Here is a 16,046-nt window from a genome sequence, read left to right on the forward strand (position 1 = left end):
CAAGCTAAAACAACTGGTCATACCTACATAATAGAGGGTTTTGAAATAACTATCCCTAATCAAAAGAAGTCACAGAGTCACACTAGTATCCTTAAAATAGTCACTCTGTGCTTTGCACTTTTAAAAAGACACGTGGGCTGCCAGGACTTATCAGGAAATGTAATAAATAATTACATAGAAAGAGGAAAGAACTATTTACTCTCACAATGTAAGGCCCAAAAACCATTCAGCTAAACGTGCAGAAAAGCAGAAGAAACAAAGCAAGCCATCATGCTGGAATTACACAACCTGCTGCCACAGGATGCTGTTGAAGCTCACAAATTCAGGTGGGACAGGTCTACTGAAGCTCCTTGAAAGGGCTTCCAAAGAGGTTATTTTCCTTTATGCTCTTTCTTAAGCAACTGGACCAGTTGCAGGTGGACAGTTTTCACCTCAGATTAACCCAGTACAGCAGTTCTCAAGGGAAATACAGCAGCAGTGCTTCTGGGAGCTGCGTTGCACCTGCTTGTACTGGGCATTGTAAAGTAGGGACTAAGCAAACACTGGTAAGGCTCACTCTAAGCACGTATTTATTTATCCTGTCTCGGAGATTGTGGAAGCAGATATATGACCACAGGTCTTTAAAGGATTTGTTTTCTTAGAAAACACAAATCTAAGTACTCTTGACTACAAACTATTTTTGTCCACTCTTATCCCTGCAAACCCCACATCCCCAGTCACAGCCCCAGCACCAGTACCATGTGTGAAGGAACCAAGGACAAAATAACTACATTAAACTACAGATTTTAGATATTCCTACTAACTGAACACATTTTTGAAAGCCACAAAGAAACACAATTCTGAAGTCCTTAAGAACAGCATATCTCGGTGTTCTTTTCTCTGTAATCGTTATCCCTAATACTTTTAAACAACAAAGCACTGCTTCCACACACAAGTTTCAGCTGAAGTAAAGCACCTTTCCAACAGCATGCAGGGAGCTCACAAGGAGTCCTCAAGCAGCAGAGAACAACACTCCCACCACACCGGAGCAGACCACCCCATCACAAAGCCGCAGACCACTGCCCTGCCAGCACCACTTACCACTTCTGCAGCAGCATCTAGAATGAGCAGGGGCTTCCATAGAGGGGCAGAAGGCCAGGCCAAGGAACAGCCACAAGGATCTGCCCCCATCAACACACCTCAGCTGGTGCAGCACCCAGCTCTACAGGTGCTTCTGCTGTGTTTAAATGTGCTCTTCTGAAAGTGACGGCACTCAACATAGCTCCAGGAAATTAGGCTACTTAATGAGAGGCTTTTTGCCAGCAAGAAAGTGTTTTAAAACTGCATTGTACTCTTCGGATGAGCATGCTATGACTACAGGATGTATCTATTTTAGGACGGGACCCTGCAATAAACAGCACAGCTGCACGCAGAGGTGAGCTGCAGCCCAGCAGCTCCACACAAAGGAGCCCCAGGAAGCTCTGAGACCAGCTCAGCCCCTTGCTCTGTGGCCCTTGTGCAGGAGCTGTTACACATCCCCAGGACAGGCCCCACAGAGCAAAGTGGCCCAGAAACACAGTATGCTAGAGAAGAGGTGCAAGCCTGGTAGAGGTATCACTACACTCGTACTCCAATCTTACAAACATCTCCTGGCATTCACTACTGTTCACTGGCAGAGAGGAACCTACAGAAACCTCAAATACCCTCCCAGGCTGCGCTGCCCTCTGCCAGACCATGAATTTATGTATTCTTATTAGGCATTAGCAATCCCTGCTGCAGAGCTGCAGCCTGAACACGACTTGTGTGTGAACTCCAAGCAGCTGTCAGTCCCTTCCAGCTCCTCCCTCACATAAAGGTGTCACTGGTCTCCCTTACCTCCTCTCTCACCCTCTCTGTGTACACATCAACAGTGTAATCTTGCCACCTCAGAGTGTGTTTGCACATTCATACCTTGCCAGTGGACACCCTCAGGCTTGTTGAGATGCAATACGTAGTTTCCAGAGAGTACTCAGCACTGGTACTAGGAAGTACACCTACGTAGCCTCTGTGCAGAATTAAGGCACAAACAATTAAATCAGTTTAATTGCCTTAAAACCTGACTGATACCATTTCTGTGGAAAGTTGGATTTTAGCTACAGCTCACCAACTCTGCCTGTTTTGATAGAAAAGCTGGTGTACCTGCTCAAAAAATTGAAGGAAACTTTTTCATAGTCTCTGCAAAAGTATTTGAAGTCAAATACTTTTGTCTTCACATAGCATTAGTTTTTTTTTTTTTTCCTCTCACTGAATTTCCTCATGTAATCAGGCGTGTTGGGGAAAGCTGTACCTGCAGAGATTCACAGCCCCTCAGGCACTGCACAGTGTGTAGGATTCACATGCTCTGGGCATAACCCAAGGATAAGACCAGCCTGGAGTCTCAGTGAGATAAAGATCCCCACTGGCACTGCAAACACTAAGCAATACCAAAACATACTAGCTCTGTAGTTGATATCTGGAACAAGTATCATAGCCCTCATTTTCTTTTCTAATAATCTGAGACTGGTAAAAAAACAATAAATAAATAAAAAATGCTGCACTCCAGCTCACACTCCTGGCATTGACAACATGTTATTTTTCTGTTTTACAGAAAATCCATATGGCATGTTCAAACCCAAGGGACATGCAGAAACTCTGATGGGTCAGTCCATTCTTAGTAAGTGACGGGTAGGTCCATATGTACTAGTATGTATGAATTCATTCCAGCACAGAGCAGTGCAGTGGATAGAAATTAATTGTAGAGCATAAACCTTGAAGGGAATGCTGCGTCTCGATGCTCTACATTAAAACAATCTTAATAGTAGTAGCTCCTACGAAGTGCCAAAGGAGACAAGCCATTTTGCTTAAGCAGTGCTCATGGTTTTGATAGTTCTACAGTGGTACAGGAGTTCTTTGATTTTCTCTGGAAAAGGAGGGACAAGCTTCAGTGATAAATGTAGTTGAAATAGCCTGTGTAGTTCTGCCACGCAAACTCAACCTGCAGTTCTGTACCACTGTGACAGGTGCAGTAAATCCACTGCTTTGACAAAATCAGGTCTTCCTTTAGTAAATATGATGGAAATGGATATACAACTAGCATTGCCCAGTGATAATCCTGAATACTTATCAGAATGTTGATCTTATTATCCAACAAAAGAACTTTCTTTAAAGATTTTTAATTATTTTACAGCATTCCCACTGCAGCCCAGAATACCGCTTTCCCCTAATTGCTCACATTATTATTTTAAAAAACTGTATGCAAGCTTTCCTGATTAATTAGAGATTTGTCAAGGAAGAAAACTCCTTTCTTCCTTAACACCACGGCTCTCTTAGCTAAGCAAAAAATTGATTCTTTTTCTTCCCCACATGACACACACCACTGAATATTGTATGCAAAATTACACTTGATCCAAGAAGGTGAGAAAACATCTCACACTACCCACCTTTTCCTAACCAGAGGAAACATTTTGTGTTTAACTTTGGTTAAAAATAAAGTTCTTCTGTTTTCAAAACTAATGATAAAATGAGTATAAACACCTGTTTGACAGAAGTAACATTATGACTAGTCACTATTTTACTTCTAGCACTAGATGAAAGTCTTTTACCTTCTTATGTAGATCATGTCTGTTTTACAACAGGACACCTGTTTCACTGCACTGAACGAGCTAACACCTGTAAGATAGCTGGGAGTGCTTAACAGATGTTATACTCTATAGGACCCAACTCCATTTCTTGCAGAGGCGGCTAGAACCAAGGCTGAAATTGTAACAATGTCTCAGGTTAATGCTGTCCTGAGGAATATGACTCTTACCCTCCTCTGCCAGTGGGCTCTTAACGTGTAATTTAACCAATCATTCAACTCCCACATGCTTACCAATTTCCACCCAAGTTCCAGGAGCAGAAGTCTGTCTTTCTGATGCTGGAGAAACATTTGCAGCAACATGAAGCAATTGTCACAGCACTTCTAGTCAACAGTAACTGCACTTCAGAGACAAACGACATCTAAAATTCTCTAGCACATCCTGAATTGGGCACCAAAAATTAATAATTGTTCAATAACTGTGTCTTGAATTCTGTCTTAAACGCCCTCATGTACAGGATAAGGCTGTTACTCATCTCAGATGAATACTGATGAAGAATTCAATACAGCAAACAATCCTACAGAGAAATTAAAAATAAATAGTGCTAAGTTTAGGTGATATGCATTAGGCTTGGTCAAGCACAACCGACCAGGGAAATAACGCATACATCAACTGGGTGTACTGAATGAAGGGTTCCATGGAGGACAGGGGAGAAACCAGTACTTTCACATGTGATAATACACAAGGGAAAAAACACTACAAACAGCTTTAAATTAGTCATTTCCTTATTTCTGAATATTTGCCTTTACAAGTTTGTTGTTCCATAATTCTCAAAGTTTTATTATTACCTTGTAAAATGAAGGCATAATACATATTTTTTCCTTTCTTTCCTCCATGTATAGTAAGATCAAGCTGCTTTAGCATTTGTCGTTTTCTTGTACTTCACAAGGAGGAGAATTTGCCAGCCAAGTAACAAATGGCTGGAAAAGATGAAACATAGTCTGCACACAAAGAAATTACTAGAAGTTACACTGCATCAGAATGCTGTAAAAACACAGTGTTATGTAAAGAAGAATGCTCTTAACTGCACTGCTTTCTCTATCTACATCTACTGCAAGTCAAATAACTGCATTTTAAACAATCCCTTTGAATCAATTTCCCTACTTTTAAAGTGAGATCTTAGTATCCTAGCTGTATTGCTGACTTAATGCATGCAAGTTACCCTCCAGCTGAAGAAATATGCATGATGCAAGCATCCATACACATCAACCAACAAAGGTTTTCATTCAAGTCTTTTATTATAGCTTGAATTTTTTTTCACTGCATTTAAAAATCTAAAAAAAATAAATATTTGTTTCACAGCTGCAAGTCACATATGCATTAACACCACAAAATCTGGAATTTAACCAGAGAAGGAAAGTCAAATCTGAAAGTGTCCAGCTAAGCACAATCGTCTCAGGGCAATTATACTAAAAATAAAATCTTAAGAAAAGGGGAGAGGGGTGTTAAAGAGTTATTTCAAATGCATTTATCTGGAAAAAAGTGAAAATTCTATTAGAAACCATAAACTACACTTTCAGCATTTAAAAAATAAATGTTTAACCTCTTGACAGCAACAACTGTCTGGTGCACCTTTTTCTTTTAAGCTGTATTCTTGACACATGGCTGCAGAGGTTCCCAGTGATAAATTGACCTCTTTTATAATTGTGTCCGCTTGCTTACATAATCAGTCCTTAAAAAATAAAACAGTGTATTAAGTCAGCTTGTCGATTCGTATATTAAAAATGCCATTGCATGTAGGTACTTTTTTCTTTTTTTTAAACCAGCACTAAGCGACTGCTTCATGGAAACTGCTGGATTGTACATTGTGATGATGAATGTCTTTAAACAAATACTTCCATTATTAAGGTTCTTAAAACAAACCAGAAAAATATATCTTCAGAAATCAGAGTAGTCACTTTTTTGTTAAAAGCCATAAAATAAGCTCATATTCAATTACAAGCAATAGAAACCATACTGCTATTGGAACATAATTATTTTATCACAAAAATTTATTATTTACAAACTGAAAAGTTACCGAGTGAATTTTATCAGGGAAAGAGTTAGATGTTCTTACTAAGTGATTTGAAAAACTTAAGCAAGTCTCTCATGCACTCACACGCCAAATTGTTTGTATAAGGTGAAATGTTAATTCATGTTAGTGAAACTTGACTCCCATTCACAATACTCTAATTTTTATTGTAAGATGGTGAAATCCACATGGTTCTGTACAAGAAAATGTTCCTCAATTCTGTCTTTTTTTTTGGCTCCCATGAATATCCACACCACTGAACGTCTTGCAAATAATCAGTTATATTATCATCTCCATCATTTAATCCACTGAATTTACCACCACAAGAAATACACAAAAAATTAGTTTAATGATCCCACATTACACAAAACTCTCATTTCTGAAGTTATACTAAGCTGAAACCTTCATAGTGATCTATAGCCTGGATCAGCTTAGATTTTAGGGTTTCTTTATCTGTGTATTTTGGAAGATCAAGAAGATTGAAGCAAGTGTGAGCTACCGGAAGATAACCTTCTCCACCTCCTGTCGGTTGGATGACTAGTTTAAGACACTTCATTCCAAGAATTGGAATACGATCACTGCCTGTCAGAAACACTGCCAAAAAAAAAAAAAAAAAAAAAAGTCCTGAAAGCAGTTTAAGACTAAATATTATGTATCCCACATACACAGTTCTAATCATTATTTACATTTTTCAATTACATCAGATAAGTTTGAAAAACAATGAATGACTTAGCCTGATCTCCAACTTGCACGTATAAACTCATAACTGTGACCCCACAAAGTAATAGCATATGAAAACAAACAGTCCTTGATAAAAGCAGAAAGTTGTTCTTGAATCAGGATTTGTTACTTAAAATCCACTGGCTATACCTTTACTGCACTTGTGAGCATCTTGTAAATACACAGAATTAGTTTGTTCGACACAAAGTTTGTTTAAATTGTGAACTAATCTATGATCTATTCTCAACAGTTTGTTCACAAGCAGCTTCTGTAACTTTGTCTTACCCTGTACATTTTCTCTCACATCAGTGCCTTGAAGTAACTACAATCAGTTATAACTCCACTATTCCACCTATGTGCAATGAAGAGTGGAGGATGTAAACCTGATGTCAATCCACAGAGAAAAAATTTGAGGTCATCAGACAGATGACATTAGCAGTTTACATTGTTGGGCAATTTATTATTTTTTTTAAATGCTGCTTCAATCTACTGTGATCTTATAACCCTCCACCACCCAGAATTACTCAGGACAACCTCAGCAAAAAACAAAGAGAAGCTCATAATCAATTGCTTCTACTGTGACTTTTTTCCTATATACAATCACACCATTACAGACAAATACTTGCATCTACCCTATTGTATCAAGAGCCTGAAATCACAGTGATCCTGTTCAGTTAGCAATTTCTGCAAAGTAGCATCAAATACTTACACAAAAACTGTTTTTTCTTCTCCAAAGGCAACTCATGAAAAACCTCCCAGAATATTTTAATTGTAGAATGGTCTGCCCAGTATTCTCCTTTGTATTCTGTATTCTAAAATGAGCAAGAAATCAGGTTATTCCTCGCATGTAGGAACAGTAGGAAATGTAGCAATGAAGTATTAAGAATGCGGTTTATGTAAAGGGATACTGCACTGCAAGTTACACATTACAATTTTCCTTGGTCAATTTTATTCAACTCTTCAGTCTGACTTCAACCACATGCCAGACAGACGTAGTCCAAAGCATTTTCAACCCCAATGAAGTTGTAACAAAATCTCACAGTAAGTTTTAGTGACCAATAATATTTACATTTGTTAGCTGCATGCATTTTTGTTCAATTTTCCCCTTCTAACAAACATAACAAATTATTTTAAGCTGCCTTTTGATTTTGTGCCATTTCTCTATTCCCCCAAAGTCTGACTCAGAAATTAGATTGGAAAGTTTTAAGCAGGAATATAAATAATATTTTGGTGTCTTCATTCACTGACAACTTATACCAAGAAGTTCCTTTGTTATGCAGTCTATCCCATCAGGGTTGGAACTCACACTCATCACTTATTAATGGAGAAAACACAGCTCAAAAGGACACTTACAGATTTTGGTTTTGCATCTTGAAATTAAACATATATGAAACAAATAGCTATGGTTTTTACCTTCTCCAATTCTTTCCAATCATAATTTGTGTTCCCAATCACCATTGCCTGCAACTCACTGGGCTGGAAGAGCTGAAGAACTTTACCTCCACATACTTTGTGGAAGCCTGCATGGAATGCACTGAATAAGGAAGCCACAGATTTATTGAAGATGTAATCCACGTAAGCATCTACAAAATCTTGCCTGTACAGAGAAGAAAAAAAAAGTTATACTGAGAGGAGGAGGGAAGAAAAGAAAAGTATGTCACCCTTCCATCAATAAAACAGTAGCCATTTCAGTATAGAACACCTCCTCTGAAGTTAAGCAAAAAGGATCTTCATATACTGTTCTGGTTTCAGGTAGGACAGAGTTAATTTTCCTCCTAGTAGCTGGCAGGGTGCTATGTTTTCGATTAGAATGAGAAGAGCGCTGATAACATGCTGATGTTTTAATTGTTGTAGAGCAGTGCTTACACCAAGCCAAGGACTTTTCAGCTTCTCGCTCTGTCCTGCTAGCGAGCAGGCTAGGGATGCAGCAGGAGCTGGGAGGGGACAGACCCAGGACAGCTGACCCAAACTGGCCAAAGGGGTATTCCATACCATCTGACGTCATGCTGAACAATATATAGGGGTGGCTAGCCGGGGTGGAGGGGGGGCCAGCTGCTCGGGGATAGGCTGGGCATCGGTCAACGGGTGGTGAGCAATTGCATTGTGCATCACTTATTTCGTACACATTATTACTATTAATACTATTATTATTATTATTATTATTATTGTTATTCTTTTCCCTGTCTTAATAAACTGTCTTTATCTCAACTCACAGGCTTCACTTTCCTGTTTCTCTCCCCCATCCCAGAGAGGGAGGGGGGAGGGTGAGCGAACGGCTGTGTGGTGTTTGGCTGCCAGCCGGGCTAAACCACAACATATACTTATGTTCTCTGCTCTATGCTTCAGGTGTAACGAAGATAAACTGACTGAAAATAGCACATAAATGTATATATATATTTTTTTTTCCAAGACAGAGCCTTTGATGTGCAACATAAAACATACAACATTTAGAGCTATTTATTTCAGGCACTATGAATATTTCTTGTATTTGTACGCATCACAGTGAACCGAACTGAATGGCAACAAGCTTAAAAGCTCAAATTGCATACAATGTCCTGAAGCCAAATAACGTCAAAATAGTTTTTTTTCTATTGTTTCGGTTGTTTTTGTTTTATTTTTATTAAAAGGATTACTATATGCAAACTGAAGATGAAAATCAACTTCAAACATACATTTGAGTCCTACGCAGTAAAAAAGATCAGGGAAAAGTAGCTAGGATACTGAAAAAACAGACAGCCTTATCTGTGCTTCAGTACAAGTTCTCATATTTTCTTGAAAGCACCTTCTTCCACAGCAGTTAGCAGTTAAAAATTTCTTGATACAATATTTATATTTATTAAATGATCCTAGTTAATACTGTTAGTTTCTACCTTGGCAGAGTGACTCCAGTTATATATTACACTTAACATACCAGTGCACTTTCTTTATGGAAATCCACAGTATTTGAATAATATCCACAGTATTTCAATAACATCACCAGTAAGTTAAAGAAACATCACATTTTGATGATACACTTATTAAAGCTGTAAAACATTTCCCCTCTTAAAGCACTCAATGAGATACGTTTTAGGCACAGTCTGTATATAAATAGTAACAGTGGAATGAAATATTTCTCCAGAGCAAATTCACAGTGGTAAATTAATTAACATTATTATACTCTATGTTAACATTTTTAAAACTGAATTAAAGATTCATGGAGTATTTTGGTCTTGAGAAATAGGACTTCTTCAGACAACTAGCGATGACATCGCAGTATACCTTCCACGGGCACCCTGAAACTTTTCTTATATTTCAGTTTCATTGTCACTTTGTGACACAGCAAACCACCTTAGAAAACTTAGAAGCTACCAGGTTTAAGATGAAGTACCATAAATCCTCAGCTATTACCGAGGACTAAAAAAAGAAAGACACCTGACAGGTGTAAGTGGTGACTGCTGCTGCTGAATGGTATTAGCATCTTTAGGAAAATTACTTAGTGTGGTTTTTTTCTTCCCTTCATTGAACTTCCTCAGTCTTGCGCTTACAATTGGAGTCTTTCTCTCCCAGTAATGAGAAGTCAGGTGAATGAAGGCACTGTCACTGCCTTTGTCTACGCATGAGTTTGATACCTTCAGAACCTTCTGTCATAACTCTGTCCTCTACAAGGGACCTAGCTACTCACAGAAAATGTTCCTCAAAACACAGAACAGAGATAAGCAGGAACACACCTAAGGCACATTTTCTCCCTCATTCCTAGTATGCACAGCCTAGGTACATTCTATTCTCATACAGTATGCCCTTCTCATTTGATTCTTCCTTCACTCACAGAGAAGTGACAACTCACAGAAGGCACAAAGATTAAAGAACCAAGGCAAATATATGAAAGGAACGGACAGGGAGAGATAGGAAAGTGACAATATTCTGCAAAAATGGATGAAAGTACCATCATTCTGTCTATCCTCCAAGAGCAGAACGGGAATAAAGGGTGGAAGAGGCTGCTTTTATAAATAGAATTACCAGAATCCATGGAAGAGGGGAAAAAACACCATCCCTCATTTGACAATGACACAAATAACAGGCTAACTTATCTGCTCTACAAAGGGAAGACTTTTCTGAAATATTATTTCACAAATGAATAGTTGCCACATAATGGTGTTTAGGCTGATGTTTTCACATTGTTACTCAGTAACTTCCTGCAGAACCACAACCATTTTTCATCTTCTAAAACAAAGACCATGTAGTCAAAATGGATCCTAAAGAGCTTAGAAGTATTTTGAAGCAAATAAATAAACAAATAAATAAAAAAGGTATAAGAGGTGTTACAAAGTTAGATGAGACTCGGCAGATGGTGAATTCCTAAATACAATAGCTGTTTTAACAACACATGAGAACAACTTGGAAAAACAACCACAGTAGTTTTGCCTCCCATCATTAGCATAACAGCTTGGCAAAGGATATTTATAGCAGCCCAGTTATGTTCCCAAAGCAGATAGTAACACTGAACTACTCTGTGACCCATAAAACTCACCTATTCTGTTTGATTACAGGAATGTCAGCACCATTAGGAACAAGCTCTTTAATTTCTGTTGTACCAAAATTTTCCACAGTGATCTATTTAAAACAAACAAGAAGTATTAGTTTTATTTACCACGTAGAGGACTTCTTCCTATCACTTTGCTAATTGCAACATGAACAGCAGACACAGAACTTAACATAAGCAGAGAGTGCTACAACTCATGGGAACCAGCAGCCAATGCTTTTGCTCAGGCAATTCATCAGAGGCAGTTGTAACAGACAGTAGAAGCTTAGTTAAAATAAAAAAGACTCCAACATCACGTAAAACTTACAGTAAAATTAAGACAAAATGCTTCCTCTATGTCGTCCTCTGGGTAGTCCAGCAACTGCTGCATTCCCCTACAAAATAATTTACAAAGTACTTGTACCAGTGGAAAAAAAGATAAATTTATCTTCCCGAAGTATTCGATATGCTTTGGTAATTCAAGAAAAATCTATAATTAATTTCTAGTGGTATATTCCAGCTATTAAGTCACTGATCTGCATCCTATAGCACAGTGCTGGGAAATCTCAAGCCATTCAACATTACTTTTAAAAGTATGGTAAGCAAAGCTTTAAAGACAAGCAATGGTTTCTTAATTACTTGTACTACTATTTCCTTTTGGTTATATCCATGTGTGAAGAGAGAAAATTCTTATCCTGGTCTCTAGCTAAAGGATTCCCAAGCCAGAGGTGAGAAGTCCTTAACAACCATTGATGAGTTTTTCCATTAACTTGTTCAATTTCTCCTCGAACCTATGCAAACTTTTCTCATTCACAACACCGAGGCAAACACCCACTCCACCACCCCATTTGAAACTCCTACCTGTTAATTCGATACAAATCCCCTCTCAAGGACAGATATTTAGCATGTATGTGTTTCTGAAATAAAAACATTTCCTCCCTGGACTAAGTTGTCTGGAACTAAAACTATGTTCAAGCTTAGTTTATAAAATTAACACCAGAAATTCAAATTTTTTGAGTTGCAAACATTTTGTTCCCCTAAAAGTCTCGTAGGATGATAAAAACACAGAAGACATGAGTACCAAAATCAAACATTTAGAAGCAGGTGTTTAACAATAGCATGTATCCTGTCTGAAATGGCACAATGGCAGCAAGCTACTCTGAGCTGTTCATCCTGTTAGTATGAACATCAGGTGTTTTCTTGAAATTCTCAAAGGAAAGTCTTGAATTAAAACTTAATTCCTAGTCTCATTCTTTTTTTTTCTTGCTTACCTGCCAACATCTGGCATCAATTCTTTTAAGTCATCTAGGGATGGCTTCTTATTCAATAGCTTTTTGTACAAAGCCAAAGGGAAGTGAAGGTCTACAATAGTAAAATTATATATTGCTAGACCACAGACAACGCCAATCAAATGAAACAAGTCACTGTCTTCAAAGGTCTAAGAACAGAAAACAGACAAGATAGTTTAAACTAAGTTATTTAAATCATTTAGAGTGCAGAAAAAAGCATGCATGCAGTATATACATACAAAAAAAAGCAGAGAGATGATATGTTTTATACTGTAAGTGATGCCTGCTTCTGAAACTACTGCAAAAAAGATTCTGTTTCTGTCAGTGACTTACTATTACACTATTCAGTCCTTGTATTTTAATTTGTGTTTTGAAGAGGGGTGCAGTAGATGGAGAGGTGAGGAGCTCACTGTTGACTCCCTTGGACTTAACAGCTAAGGCTTAAAACACAGCTGTGGAAACATTTAGTGTTCAGGAATCACTGACACTCTAGTCAGTATTTTCCTCTGAAAAAGGACTAAAACGTCAACAGTCAAAAATCTCCAGCAAGTATGACCAGGTGACTACAAATAAAATGGACCCATAAATGCAAATGAACACAGAAAGACATATTCAACATGCCACATCATTTTTCTCTGCCACTCCAATTCTGCTCTTGGAATCGGTTTACTTTGGCTGGCACTTCCCACTGACGTCACCTGGACTGGACACAAGTGGTAAGGAGCAAGGAATGGGGGAAAAAAAGGGAGGGGAAAGTTTTGATTTAACAATGACAAAAATAAACGTATTTCTAGACTACTTAGTTCAGCTTCTCCTATTGAAATAAAATTATCACAAACTGTCAACTGCACCCTACCTTATCAGAGAACCAAATCAGCCTGGACTCTTCGTAGTACCTGAACATCCCATATTTGGGATCTAGCAACTCCCTCATTATGAGCAAAAAAAATTCTTTGCGAACACCTCCAGCATCAACAGCTTCTTCCCCTACAAAAATAACCTGGAACACACACTTCAATTAGCACAGAATTAAAAACAGGAAGCAAAACATTTGTCCAAAATATATTCTCAATTACATGTCAGTAAAAGACACTTAGACCAGAGGGTACTGGTAATACCTTGAGTGGCTTCTTGTAGTCCACATTCTTTGTTTTCCTTAGGACTTCCACTGCATCTCCTACAATATTGTCTCTCCGCACCATTAATATCAGGCATGGGTTGACAGATTCAAATACTGGCAGAAACAGAGAAGACAAATTCTGCCTGTGAGCTTGATCAACAGCCATCTGGAAAACAAACGAAAAAACCCACAGTATAAGGATCATTAAGTAACTCTAGATTGCTGTCAACATTAACGTCCATCACTTATCTTAAAAAAGTCAGAAGACATAAATGCAGACAGCTACTGAATCCACCCAAATTATCTTCATATTCCTTTAATCTCAGGGAATATGTTTCCTTTACCCCCTCCTCCCCGCTTCAAACAAAACACCTGAACTTCCTCTATTCCTCTAACAGGCAAATGAAGACTAACGTGTTTAATACAAATCTGGAAAAAAAACAGATCACTCATTTTCATGGAGAAGAGACAGTGTTATGGAAAAAACACACCACCACCACCACCACCCAAAAAAAAAAAAAAAAAACCTCTCCAAAGCACCCTAAGCTAAATCCAAAATAAATCAGATCTTTAAAAACAGACTCTCACCTGCATCTGTATGATTGCATCTGTTTGCAGGAGAGTTGTCTTTGCCTGGGCATCAAAAACAAATGGGTATGTGCAAATCGTAACAGGAATATCTGTGAGCTAGAATGAGAATAACCATGTCACGACTCTGCTTATTAAAAAAAATACTATAATGGTTAAAGTCATTACAATAATATTTAATATATCTATTTTACTGAAAAGAGAAAGAAATCTTTATTCATTGTCAATGCAGGTCCGAAAATATCTCAGGAAAGTAGATGTTCAACTGTTTAGCATTTCAGCAGAAAGCCCACCCCCACTTAGTACATTTTAATTTCACACCTTTTATTACAGCTAGTATGTTATCATCAAACAAGTCCTTGCTTTCAACCTCTGCTCTGAATTTGCTACACAAAGAATTACATACTTTTGCCCCATAAAAACCTTTTCAGATTACATCCATGCCAATATAAGGCTTTACTTCCAATAGAACACATCTCACAATCCTTCACACTCCTATTTCTGATTTCCTTACATTCTGGAAAAGAAATCAGATTGCAACCAATCTTACCTCAGATAATCCATGGTTGACATCCTATGACAGCATTTGCACAAAGGTAGCAACAATTAAGATGAAAAAGCAGCATTAGTGTCTGCATTAATTATTCATCTTAGATGTAAAATTCAGAATATTTAGCTACAGCTTCCCCCCCCCAAAAAACGTATTTACTGAAAAAATAAATAGCCACCATAAACATTTTAATTAATCCACCAAATACAACAATGCCTTTTAACATCCTATGTGTCTTTAAAAGGGGAGCATTAGACTATCAAGTATTCTTGTATTCTTGGATACAAAAGTTAACATTTTAAAATGTTTATTTCCATATGTTGAAAATGACATTTGCTTTCACATATGCATTTTCACTCTCAAATGACTGAAGCATATCACATTAAATTCAAAGTATTTTTACTGAGCAAAAGTTTAAATACAAAAAAACAATTAGTCATTAAATCTCAAGAATCATTTGGATCTACGATACTGTGTATGAGAAAAGAACTGAGATTTGAAATTAGGGACAGACCAATACATATTGCTAGGTCTGTGTAGAGACTTCCAGAACAAGCTAGATAAACTCTGCTAAGAAACTAAGTTATCTCTATGGTACTGTTACCCTTATCCTCTGCTGCTGAAAGAAAAAAAAGAAAAAAAAGAATAAAAGCTAATGATAAACTAATAAATTTTAAATGTGATTTGTGACTAAACATATGAGACTTAGGAGTCCAATATGTAGACAACTATGGTTCAGAAAGCGATGATCAAAATATCATAATCTGTAAAATCTGCTTTCTCTCCATATCCCTAATTCCTAAAAGAAACACCAGATTTCAGTAGCCCATTTCTCACAGACAAATTTATACTATTTTGTACTCCTACTGTACATACCATCATTTATTCCTAATTATTTTTTCCCACTTAACTCTTTTAAGGAGCATTTGTATTTAGTAACTTCAGTTTTTCCCCTATTCTTCTGTTGTTGAAAGCTTAGAACTTTTTCTTCTGAATTTCTAAAACTTTTCTGAATTTGTCATTTCTTTTGTATTTCCCTCTCCACATTTTAATTAAGGAACCGAACAAACACCTTTGCGTCAAGTTATGACAATAAAAAATGACACTAGCACAAGAAATTTTGATTAATATTAGTGATAAAATAGGCAACTAGAGATTCTTACTACTTTACAAGCAAGAGCACAAACTGCTGGATACAAAGGCAAGAAAAAGCCATCAAAACCACTTATGCAGGTGATAATACTAAGGCCATAATTTTTTTCAGCCTTATAATAAACCGAAGTCTTTTTTCTCTGCTAAACTGAAAGATGTATAAATGCATGACAGAATAAAGATGATTAAAGGGAAATTCAGTATTATTTTCTTACTAATATCAAGCTACTGCTTCATTTTCCAATTTAACAAATGCAGCTTAAGACTTCAGACACTAATCAATTTTCCCTTATCTTAGAATTTTCTTGTCTGATCATGCCAAATGCAATTCTGCTTTGTTTATATCCATTTAAAGCATAGTTGCAAAGGTCGTCATCTTTCTAATTCTAACACTTTTACATCCTTCACTGCCATATCCTTCTCTGTTCCAAGTACACAACCTGTCTCTTCTTCCAAGGCCTTGTTTTTTCACACCTTCTCCAT

General features: G+C 37.4%; 1 protein-coding gene across 8 annotated transcripts in view; it reads right to left on the reverse strand.

Annotated features, from left to right (window-relative positions):
• Window positions 1–4,854: 4,854 nt before the first annotated feature.
• Window positions 4,855–16,046, reverse strand: part of HERC4 (HECT and RLD domain containing E3 ubiquitin protein ligase 4) — a 35,174-nt gene continuing 23,982 nt past the window's right edge. For 4 of the 8 annotated variants that reach the window (XM_040563124.1, XM_040563121.1, XM_040563120.1 and 1 more), the window contains exons 17-26: window positions 14,412–14,435; window positions 13,862–13,960; window positions 13,272–13,439; window positions 13,010–13,153; window positions 12,136–12,302; window positions 11,193–11,259; window positions 10,874–10,956; window positions 7,780–7,963; window positions 7,076–7,178; window positions 4,855–6,240 (exon numbers count right to left, since the gene is read on the reverse strand). In XM_040563124.1, the coding sequence (XP_040419058.1) occupies window positions 6,032–6,240; window positions 7,076–7,178; window positions 7,780–7,963; window positions 10,874–10,956; window positions 11,193–11,259; window positions 12,136–12,302; window positions 13,010–13,153; window positions 13,272–13,439; window positions 13,862–13,960; window positions 14,412–14,435 (1,248 nt within the window). In that variant the 3' untranslated portion in view covers window positions 4,855–6,031. The remainder of the gene's footprint in view (window positions 6,241–7,075; window positions 7,179–7,779; window positions 7,964–10,873; window positions 10,957–11,192; window positions 11,260–12,135; window positions 12,303–13,009; window positions 13,154–13,271; window positions 13,440–13,861; window positions 13,961–14,411; window positions 14,436–16,046) is intronic. The other 4 variants (XM_040563127.1, XM_040563125.1, XM_040563126.1 and 1 more) reach the window with 1 other exon arrangement.

The sequence above is a fragment of the Cygnus olor genome, chromosome 7 (assembly GCF_009769625.2).
Source record: "Cygnus olor isolate bCygOlo1 chromosome 7, bCygOlo1.pri.v2, whole genome shotgun sequence".
Lineage (NCBI taxonomy): Eukaryota > Metazoa > Chordata > Aves > Anseriformes > Anatidae > Cygnus > Cygnus olor.